This window comes from Rhipicephalus microplus, chromosome 1 (assembly GCF_043290135.1).
Source record: "Rhipicephalus microplus isolate Deutch F79 chromosome 1, USDA_Rmic, whole genome shotgun sequence".
Taxonomy (NCBI): domain Eukaryota; kingdom Metazoa; phylum Arthropoda; class Arachnida; order Ixodida; family Ixodidae; genus Rhipicephalus; species Rhipicephalus microplus.
The window spans coordinates 276244225-276256248 of record NC_134700.1 but is presented as its reverse complement, the minus strand read 5'-3'; the positions used below and the strand labels follow the sequence as shown (position 1 = coordinate 276256248).

At 43.8% G+C, this 12024-nt stretch overlaps 1 protein-coding gene across 1 annotated transcript in view; it reads right to left on the bottom strand.

Annotated features, from left to right (window-relative positions):
* Window positions 1-12024, bottom strand: part of LOC119188219 (venom factor-like) — a 121951-nt gene that overhangs the window by 63449 nt on the left and 46478 nt on the right. Inside the window, exons 20-23 of the mRNA XM_037436152.2 lie at window positions 8055-8264; window positions 6956-7061; window positions 4339-4443; window positions 2513-2701 (exon numbers count right to left, since the gene is read on the bottom strand). Coding sequence (XP_037292049.2) covers window positions 2513-2701; window positions 4339-4443; window positions 6956-7061; window positions 8055-8264 — 610 coding nt within the window. The remainder of the gene's footprint in view (window positions 1-2512; window positions 2702-4338; window positions 4444-6955; window positions 7062-8054; window positions 8265-12024) is intronic.

Sequence of the window (12024 nt, the reverse complement as noted above, 5' to 3'; positions counted from 1 at the left end):
AAAACCACTATATAATTATGAGAGACGCCATAGTGGAGGGCTCCGGAAATTTCGACTACTTGGGGTTCTTTAACGTGCACCCAAATCTGAGCACACGGGCCTACAATAGTTAGAACATGCCTGCACACATTAACAGGGCAAGACCTTTTTTTTTTTTTTCAATCTACAGGGGGAAGTATGGTCACGCAATGAACCATCCGTACTGCCTTCTAAATCAACAACTGAATAGCTATCGGCTGAATTCGTTCCATGTAATATAATGCAGAAATAAACATTCTGTAAGTAAACGTTCAAATTTCTATCCCAACTTATAAAAACATTTTATTTATTTCGCGTACCCACATCTCAAAAAACACAAATCTTGGCATCGACCGAACCTATCCCCCTTTCTGCGGCTTTCTTGAACACACACACACACACACACACGCACACACACCCAAACTGCATAAACACAACATAAATGACTCTAAACGAACTATGATGATGATATATGATGTGTATCGGTGCAACAGCGATTTGATATAGCCACAACGTGCCAGTACATGGTGTCAAATGTGAAAAAGACTGATGTTAAATGGCTGTATAAGGGTCTAGAATTCTCGCGTTAAAGGCGGCTACAAAACGAATCTTACCTGACCTTCACCTTGTGGGGTATCCGCAGAAACAGCGGAGCTGCGGATCTCTGGTGTTTCTCATCATATAGTGTTTCCTAAAATGAACGAGAAGAGACTCCGGCGCTGCGATCGTTCAGCGACCATGAGAATGATGGTATAGTACACGAATTTGCCTAGTCTTTGTACTTGCGGGCGGTGAATCGCACTTTTGCTTTCGTTTATTGCTGTGTTTCGCTTTTGTTTCGATGGAAAGAATGCAACATGTTGAACTTCGTGAGCCCATTTGAAATGGTAAGCCTAAAGGATTAAGGTGTTGAAGCGCAAATGCTGAACATTTGCCGATTGTTGTTTTGTGACAAAGCAGCTTCGAGCCACGCCAAACCCGAAAAAATGGAAAGTGCCAAGACCATAGGCGAAGCCATGTACTACCCACGATTCCCATGCTCGCTGAGGCGCCATGCGTTGCAGCTCCCATAGACACTAGCGCCAGAGTTCCCTCTAGTGTACATTAAGGAAGCTCTATGTTTCCCATGTGATATTCTGTGATTTTGTGTGGGTGACCGCAATTACATTACCTGCAGACAAGCGTGTGAAGACACGTGTGACAGCCCATGTCACTACGGTCATTGCTATCGCGAGTGGTCGGAGCCGCCGACACAGTGAGACGATTGTATAGCGACATCGCGGCGCGGCGACCCCGTTGACCTCGAAACTCACCACCACCCTGTATGATCATCACGTGACAACTGGCACACTCCGAGCACAACGTGTCGGCATGGAGGCAGTTTTTACTTTTTTATGCGTGTCGGGGAGCCTCCCGCGTCTACCATAGAGGGCGATGGCGAGCTTCGAGCTGGACTATAGGGTGCCAGGATGTGCGTGCGCCTCATCGAGGCACCCTAAAGTGGGCGGAGCCTGCGCACTACGACGTCACTACAAGCGCGTCACTGTGTCGAATGCGCCTACCGCCGCTAACAAACATGGAATAGACCATAATCACTCTCGAGCTGCCCTTCCCTGTTACAAGATGGGGCTACCGCTTCGTCCGCGACCAAAGCAGTTACGCCATCTGTGGGTGTATATGAAAACCAGAGCTCGTCATGGTTAGCGACATGTGTCGTCAGGCGCAGCCGTGCGAAATTAGCTCCGCTCTTCGAAAGGGCGCATTCCATTAAACACGTGCCAACTGGCTCAGCAACAAGTATTATTACGAAGTTGAAAGCGATGCCTCTCCTGGCATAAATAGTACTTTTGTCTAACGAGCAGCGCTAATTCCCTCTTAATGGCGGAGCCCTTTAGGGGGCTGGGCTGTCGCATGGTTCCGTTGACGCTTGGCGCAATGCAAACGAAGTCACATACAGTATACATCCATCTGTGTAGCATACTGAGCGCTCGCTCACGCCAAGCAGAAGTCTTCTTCACCTGTTCTTCGGGTGCCTTGATGACGATATCAAGCGACGTCACTTAAGGAGCCTGAGCAAGCAAGCAAATGAGAAATAGAAATAGAGTAGAAATAAAGGAAACGAGTGACAAATAGAAAGAAAAAGAAGGCAAAAAGAAATAAAATAGGAATAGATAGAAATAAAACACAAAAAAGTCGCAAAAGTAAGCAAGAAAGAAAGAGAGGAGGAAGGAAAAAAATTAGAGAGAAACAAAGAAGGCACTCCCTTCACGTTTAGCACCAATAGTGCGAAGTTGCATCAGTTTTTTTTTATATTCAGTGTTTAAGGCAACATAGAGATGGTTTCCGACAAATTAAATAGCCTAGTGAAACCGGATGATTCTTGTATTATGAGCTGAACAAGCATCACTCAGGTAGTGCATCAGCACTAGGTACTTGTTAGTGCATCAGCACTAGGTACTTGTTTTTCATACATGACACAACATTCCATAAGTACCTTTTCGAATGAAGTCGAGTGCTCTGTTCTCGTCTTGGGGAGAAATTAGATTGGCAGTTTTCAAATATTCGTAGGCATACAGCGTTGGCGCTAGACCAATCATGGTCTGTTCACCACAGCCCGATGGCATTTTAAGCAAGGTATCGGGGTTCTTGATTGATGCCTCCAGCGCAGCGCCCATGTCGTTGCCTGCAATGCGCACACGTGTAACACATTAAAACTCTCGAGCGAAGATCGCGACGCATTTCGAAACGTGCCGAACAAACAACAAGGAAAAAAAAGAATAATACGTAGTGTTCATCACTCGTTCTATGCCACAGCATTCTACAAACACTGTCATTTTGCAACATCGTTCCAGCAATAATCATAGATCAAAGTAATTTCGAAGGCAACCCGAGTTATGGAATGCTATGCCGGCCAACATAAACGGCGATTATGTACAGAAATGTTGGTGTGTTTGTTGACAAGCAGTTAACAAGACGGTTACTGAAACGGGCGGTTCGAGTCGCCAGACTTTTAGATAATTGATTTTGATTGAGATATTGATTGATTGATAATTTATATTGATTGATTTATAGTGATATGATTGATGATTGAGATAACATAGTTGACTTAGATAACTTAGAAGATTCTGGGCGAAGCTCCTCACTTGGAGCAATATTCAGCACATGATCATTAAATATCAGTAATTAAACAGTGAAAGTTCTTCGACGTCTTTCTTAAACTCAATGCGATTTGTGGTAAGTGTTAAGTGAACAAAATCTAAATGACACATCGTACTTCAACTGGTACAACGCCTTACGATTAGGTTAGGTTAGGTTAGGTGGTATAGAGCCTTACAGGCATTAAGAAAGTGCTCTGTCCTCTTGTGCTGGTCTGCTCGCGGCCATTTATTCTTTACCGTAATACGCTATACCAGTTCAAGACTGACGAACCGACTCATCCAATTTCGATGCTTTAGATATTGCATCGCACTTTCTTGTGCGAAACATCAGTGGGCTCTGTTAAAACGAGAATTTTTGATGCTAACACATATGCAATGCTTCTATAAAATTGGATATGCATTGCATCTTAACAATTTCGATCTTAATTGCACTTTACAATAAGAGAGCCGAGGCAGTTGGCATAGTATTCATTTTAAAAGTTGGGGAACGCAAACGCGGACTTAAGAAAGAAGTCAGTTCTGGCTTATGAGCCGCCCTTCGATGGCGTATACGAGCCACCCTTCGATCGATAATAGTGGTAGCGCATGCAAGAGCCACACTTGACTAATTTGCATAAAGATGAAATCAAATGGCTTAACAGTGTATCTTTCACGTGTGCTGGATTGATTTGTTGGCCTTTTGCGTGGGCACTCCCGAACAAGTTTTCGTGCATTCTTTCCTTCACCCCTTTGTTGGTATCTTCACTTTTTAGTCGGAATCTGTGGTGTGGGGACTTCTTTCTCCTGTCCATGTCTGCACACTCTGCCTTATAAAATTAGTTATATTTAAAGATTATTATACAGTTCTCTTCAAAAAGTGTTCACAATAATATTATCTGTGCTTTCACGTACCAAAATGTTGATACGACTTTGAGAGACGCCGTATAGGTGAAAGCTCCGAAAGTTTTGCCCACCTGGTGCTCTTTTAAATGACAACGCACAGCTGTACGCTGGCCTCTACCACTTCGTCTGCACCGAAACGCGACCGACACAACCGGAATCGAACCCGTGGCCTTGGTGTCTGCAGCCGAGCGCAGTAATCGCTTTATACCACTGCGGCGAACTTGAAAAGATGTGGAAGGGAGGATGTGCTGTAACAGGAAGAAAAAGAGTGCCGCCTCACCAACAATGTCGATTTCACAGCGTTCAGATCCCGGCACGACTTCCTTGGGATACCTGTGTGCTCCCGGGATCTGTACGAGGTGACCTTCTCTGAGAGCAATGGTTTCTGCGATTGGGGCATGAGAATCGAACGATTTGAACCAAATAAGGTAGGGGGAAAAGTGCGTGGCAAGTTTTGGAAGCTTGACAAATGCATGGAGCACCTCACGTGGTAACAGTGTCCAAGCACGTGCATTGGAGCAACAATTTCGAAGTCAGGTCAAGTTCCACAAAAACATTAACGGTGACAAACAATAACTACTCTTACAACTACTACCACTACAACTATTACTACTGCAGATACAATAACTCGTAGTGCACTAAACAATTTGTCTTACAGACACAGAGGAGACAAGTGGGCTGCAATCACGCAATTCAGTTCGGTACTAAATTGCGTAGTGATTTATTTCATTTACTTCGTTCTCGATTTTTTCGGTCACGCTTGAGACGATGATTTTTCGCTCACAACCAGCACCAACGCCAACGCCGGAATTTCAGCGAAACGAGCTTTTAATGCTATCGCATAAAAACAAATGTACTTGCACTGTCGTGTCGTAACGCCTAGTAACTTGCTCCATTAACATTCGAGGCGAAAGACAGATAATAAGAAGGGGTGACTAACATTTATATTTGCATAAAAGGATGCATAACGGTAATAATAAAGTTATTTATTAGACTGATTATCCTAAAGTTAAAAAAGAAAGTGCAGCACAAAGCATAGAACCAACTGCGGAGCTAGTGTCCGGCGTATACCACAGCTTTTTTTTAAAATTTTTGCTAGTGATGCCAAGCTTTTGTTACTAACTTATGTTTTTGGCTAATAGTACTAAGTAATCTTAGGCTTGACTATCCTCATCTGGTTTTTGGCCATTTACCGATATTTAGCACGTGTGGAGTGGTTTTAGCAGGAACATGTCAAGTGATTAGTTGTGACGTGATGTTACGTGCTCCTAATCACACGACTAGTTGTCAAGAAATTAGTCATGTGTATAGTTACGTAATGCTACGAGATTTCAGCCAGGTGACTAGATGTTACCCGACTTAAGTTACGTCTAAAAATGAAAAGCAGGTCGCGAAAAGATGGAACACATCAGACAGTAAGACACTCTCTCTCGGCTTTTATTTTCAGACAATGTCCGAACTAGCCTAGCAACGCCTTCTATTTAGTTATATGTGACTATAGCTGTTACGTGTCGTATTTCTGGCGAGAACACGCTCCTTCCTTCATGTTACGCGGCTTTGGTGAAAATACAGCTACACTCTTAAAAAATATTGAGTAAAAAGGGTGTCTTTTTGTCCCACAACAATAATCGTCATTAGGCTAGCGTATGCTTCCTTTCTTGAAAACTCGGCGCTGGCCACTTTCCTATCGAGAATGCAATGCAACCCTGATAATGGGCATGTCGATCGTGACGGGAATGTACCGGGCGCGGGGCGATAGCGCAAGGATGGAACGCAATATAGATGACGATTATTGTTGTGGGACAAAAAGACCCCATTTTTACTCGCTCTTTTTTTAGAGTGTAGCTGTTACGTGATACGTAATTTTGAGTCACGTGAAGGGTTACATGGTTTATGGCGGGAACACATATCGCGTGACAAGCAGTTACGGGATCTTACCTGACGTTAGTCACGTTGTAGTGGTCACGTGATGTTACATTATCTTAGTCACGTGTCCAGCTGCTGCTTATACCACGTGATTTCAGCCCCGACACTATACAGTACTTAAGTGCTCTCAAGTGACGTCATTCCCCTGAACAGTTGTCACATGTTTTCGAAAGCACATGTCGTGTGATTTTAGGCACAGAAGTAGTTACACAAAACGTGAGCGTGTCATGCCACTAGGCATTATGTGGATTTAGGTTGCTTTAGTCGCCTGACTACATGTTTCGTGAGAGGGCAAACCACACCAAAGTTTTTTTTTTTCAGTTTTGCGAGTGTATATACGCCGACATAAAAATGCGTGAACAAATGTACATAAACTATGCTTAAAATCTACCCCCTCCCTCTCTTACAATTCGGAAAAATTTCTGGCTATACCCCTGGTTGAAGTATAACCAATACAGGGCGATTATTTCAGAACTAACCAATTTCACTGGGCTCTAGTTTCGTTAAAGAGCATCCACTTTTAGTGCAGTTTGTGGCAAAACGTTAAAGAAATCTGAAAATTCAATGGCCCTGCCCGTTTCTTAATGTACAATGCCAAAAGAAAAAAAAATAATTAGGAAATCACGAAAACAGCGATAAATGCTAGTCCCAGGCAGCGTTCGCGCTAGCGAGGCACGGTAGAAGTCGCCCACGCGAGGTTTATCCCGTTACGATGACCAGTAAACCGACGCGCACCGCGTCTCCTAGATGCATGCGTGTTTAAGCGCGCCATGCGCGTCTACTTTGTGGAAGTTTGCTTACATGAGTACGCCAATCACAGGAGTCAATTACAAGAACTGAAGAACTGAGAGCCCAAAGCAAGCTACAGTGAAAGATGTGTTTTCACGTCTTCCACGTACGTATTTTCAGACATGACAATAAGTCGTCCCCCCCCCCCCCCGCACACTTCGAAAAAATGTATTGTGGCTTACCGCTGTATCTGCGTTCAAAGTTAGCAGAATGTCGTTCCGTTCGCTTTAGCGTATTTTGTGGATCGAGGATGATGTTAAAGCTTTCAGTCTTGGGCACGCCTGGTGTCTAGAAAAGAAAGCAGTCACGAACGATATACACCGCTATGGGCGACAAAAAAAAAAACATTATGCTTCCTATAAGTACGCTAGAAAGAACGCTGGCGCTGGTGTCTATGGGAGCTTCAGTGCATGGTGCTTCGCGGAGTTTATTTGTACCTCAACAGCTCGAAGTCACGTGACCGGAAGTAGACTTTCGTATCGTGCATGAGTACGTTAAATTGGGTGTTGTGAGAGACTACTGAAGCCAGTGGTGCTTTTATAACACGAACCAACACTGCCCGACATTGGCTACGCTAGACAATGTTTAAATTTGTTTCACCACAGATATCTATTAGATAACCAACAATACGCGACATCAACCAGCAGTTATACGATACTAGTCAACATTGGCACTTATTTAGCCATCACAAGCCAATATTAGCCATTATTCAGCAAAAAAAGTCAACACAAAGTTGTGCTAACCAGTGCTGGCAGCGTACCAATCAAAAGTCTATTGAAGTTGCTCAGGAACAGGTGGCGCACAGTGTTAGAACTCACGCACCAGGTGACTGTTATATCTTAACTCTATACACACGAGTCAATAATCCCCGTATTCTAGAACCTCCCTTCACTCAACGCTTCGCCTTCAATTGAGAAAGCCGTTGGGAGCGCCATCTCTAAGTACGGCAAGTTACTGCATATCGGCGATAGTCTGCTGCGGTTCTTGAGTAGCGCAGCGTCATTTTCAGTCGAGTGGTGGCGCAGTGCTCAACTCTGTCAAGTGAAGGGTGAAACGCGAGTCGAGGAGCGTTTGTGAACACGGTGGTTAGACTGTTTTTTTTTTAACACTGGGAGCACGAGACAGAATGCTAGGTGCAAGAACTACGACACTGCTGCCCGTGGTTCTCCCTATTACGGGCGGTGGGAATGAGCACGAATAGATTGTAAGTTAGTAAATCTGGTGTATACTTACCCTTGGTCTTCACTTTATCGCTAAAATATAAAAGGAATGACGACTTACCTCAACCCTGAGCTTCACTTTAACAGCGTCCCATGCTGATCTGCTGGTGGCTCTTACGCGAATTTCCCTCTCGCCAGCCGCCAGAGGCACCACGGGGAACGTCACCGTGCGACCCTGACCCCTGGGCACGTTGATCTCGCGTGTTGCCGAGGGCTTTCCTTCCTTGGCCCCTGAGCAGACGTGCTTCGTCCCGAGCATTGTCACACGTACCTGGATCACCGGTCGAACTCTTTGTTTACGTGAGTATAAGTTATGGGATAACATTATTTTGAAAGCACGTACAGTTGTTTGTATTTCACAACTGTTATTTTTTTTCTCGACAAATGAACATTGCAAAATGGGTAACAAACCAATGGGCTGTACCGAGGAATTATAGCTGCATCTTTCGTCAGCACATGCGACCACAAATTAAAAGAACTAATAAACGGTATAAGCAAGGCTCGGAAACTCAGCGCTATAGTTTCGGTTTGAAGGAACACGAACGCTCGAAGCGGTTGCCGGGGATCACAACATCTGGTTAAACGAAGTGAGGTTGATGTGGATGTTCGCCTTTGTTGGCTTTCAAAAACTTTTACAAATAAAAAAAAATGCGATACCAATGTAGAGTACTTTTACTTTGTTTATATGTCTGTTTTAATTTCTTATTTTTGAATAATAAATCAGGCCATGCATGGGAAGTGATTGATTTCTGTTCGTAGCGCTTGCCTCCGCTATTTCTCGCCACTCGCTCAGCGATATTACAAGTTGAATCGCGCTCACTTATTTCGTTCGGTTGGCATGCCAGCTACGGGAAAGATGAAGACAAGATATGGCGGGCATACAACAGAAGCTGCAGTGAGCTACGCCGCGCAAGTCAACCATGCATTTGACGAAGATGGCTAAGTCGGGCAACACATGTTTTTCGCGGCTCAGCAGTGTGTTAACCCGAATAATTCCAGTTCCGCGAAGGTCTTTTTCAGGTCCTAGTAGCAAAGAGTGAGCACTTGTATTTCGACCCATTATTCGAGACCATATTAATTTTGCACTAGTACATGAGTAAACCCACTTCTCAGCAAGCCATACAGTATAGAGACAAAAGTGCTGCGTCGCTTAGGCTGATTGGTGGAAATGTACGCCAAGCTGCTGTCAGCAAACGCATATTATCCACTGTTATTGGGCTACATGCAATGCACAAAAAAAAACAATGCTTTTATTTTCTCCTTGCCGAAGAATAATATGCACTAAATCAAAGCAAATGGACTTACGAGCGTGAAAAAAACATCAATACACGAGGTGACGTGAAGTGCAACCCACTCCGAACTCGTGAGTTAGCAGCTGATCGTTCATCATCGCAATCTCTCTCGGTGCGTTGACAGCCATCTACGTCCAGTAAAAAATCCTCGTCGTCACGATGGTTCTTTTCAACATCACTGCTGAAAGCATTGTGTAGAATTCTCTCCACCGAACGACTTCAATAACACCAACACCTAGCCCCTCATACGTTTATCTGGGCGCGGACAACGTTGCGCTGTGAAACCCGTTCACAATGAATTACTTGCAGTGTGAAAAAAAAACTGGGGACATTAATACTCTTTCATTCTGTATACAGTGGAAGTAAAAAGTTGATATAATACAGAAGGAGGTCCCAAAGTAAAAATTGTCAGGGGGACCTCCTGTGAATTCTGTGTGCTGCCATTTATAAACAAACACAATTAATACGCTTGAATACGCCTTGGTTGTTTGGGACCCTCAATGTAAAAAACATGTTGTCTTGCTTGAAAAAGTTCAACAGAAGGCGGTCAGATTCATTTTTAGCGAGTATAAAAGATATGATTCGCCAACACAAATTATGCAACCTAATGACATCTAAACATTGAAATGTCGAAGAAATTTAACTGGTTAACGTTTCTACACAAAATTCTTTCCGGTAAAGTTACATAAGTTTGCTCAACTGTGTGAAACATCTATCTGCTAGTAAAACAAGACATAACCATAAATATTCAGTGGCGCCTGTTTTTGCTCGTACTACTGCCTCGCTCGCTGGATTCCGTGCCTACCGGTTGTGCCCTCGCGATCTCCGACAACAGCGCCGCTCTGGCCGACTGGATTAGCCATACGCCATCTCCTGCCGCCGACAAGAGCTCTCGCTAGCGGTGCCCTAGCGTCCCCTGTTCTCGGACTCCTGTTACCGTGTTTCCAACTTTCCTATCTCCCTTATGTCGTCGCTCACTGTCCTTGCGCATCTCTCTCTCTCTACCTTTAATCCTATCCTTTTAATCTCTCCTCACTCCCATCCCTTGTGAGCTACTGGTGAGGTGTCGCATGCCGATGCAGACAGTTACGGGGCTCACTTTTCTCTTTTTTCCCTCTCATAACCGCAATCTCGTACTACTGCTTTCAAAAATAGTTTTTCCCTAGGATTATTACCGACTGAAAATCTTTAGCAATAAGCGATTTTCAATCCGAAGATATTGAAAAACAACTTAAAGCTTTTTTTGTCTAGTTTAGTTTTAAATTATGTATGAATATAGCATGTTGACAGTGGCCGTGTGAGTTATTTATAGAGTTTGATGCATATGTTCATTGTTTCTCTGCCACAACGCTGCTGGCTAAGAGCTCTATAAGTCATCTGATTATGTGATGTGGTGTACAACTTTCTATTTTTAATTGTTGTTGCCCCTTCTGCTAGAGCCTAAGTACAGGCCTGCAGAACCTGTATACAAATAAAATAAATAAATAAAAAACAAGCGGCGCAGCATTGGCCATGTTTTCGAGAAAAAATCGCGAGCCCGCGCGAATTTCCGCGTACAATGAATGTTATGAAATTCATGCATTACAAAAGCACGCAATAATACTACGCACGTAAGAAAAGGTAAGTTTCAATTGGAAAGGTCATACGATAATATTTAACCAACTACAAGGCTTCAGAAAATCTCGCAAAGCGAATATGTGTGTACTCTGCGGGCTATAATCGAAAGCGCCAGTTGCCACATTTTTCACTCCACAAAAACTTCACGCCTCTCAAGGACGAATCAGATTTATCGTCTTACGGACGGTCCAGTTTATTCACTAATGCACGAAATATGCAAGGCGGTTAGTTTTCGTTTTTCGCTAACGTTGTTAACACTGAAGCCAGCGTATCCCAAGAAAAGAGCGTCTGCGTACTGACCAACCTTGAGAGGACGCGCCTGAATTCCGCTTGGCAGCGCGACAGTCTGTAGGCTTTTAGAATAGCAGTGAGTTATGAGAAAGCCAATAACGAGGGACTTCAGGTCAGTTTAAACCACTTGCGTTTCTTCGAATTGCACCAGGGGCACGTTGCATGAGCCTATCTGCATCCTTACCCCATTGTACGGCAACCGCCATGCAGTGCTGGACAATATCGAATGTATACACATGTATCTCTGATACCTTACACTCTTTGAGTATCTTGCATCTGCATCGCAATACATCTCCCATGTATCTTAGATACCTTATATACTCTGTGTATTTCGCATCTGTGTCGCAATACGTCTTGCAAAACGAGTATCTGTATCAATCTTTCCGGTAAATTCAATATTGTATATCGTGTATTTTAAGATACGAGATTCTGATTAAGTAACACCTCTGTGCAAAACAGTAATCGCTGGGAGCTACTCAGCTAAGTGATCTATACTGCTACGTGCTCTCATTTCTTTATATTGATGTGATCGGGCTTAAACCAAAAAAAAAAAAAAAACTGTTAGCACCAGTCGGCGCAAGTCTCCCCGCAATGTTTCGAAATCTTCACAATACCTCTGTTGATACAACGGGCAAATCTCTGCGGCGGCGGCTGCATTTCGATGCAGGAGAAATGCTTGTGCGCTGCATACTTAGATTTAGGTGCACGGTAATCAGCACCAGATGGTGAAAATTTCAGGAGCCCTCATCTACAGGTCGCTCATAACCATATCTTGGTTTTGCGGCGTAAAAATTGAGCAATTATTATTATGATTACGCATAGTACGAGAGT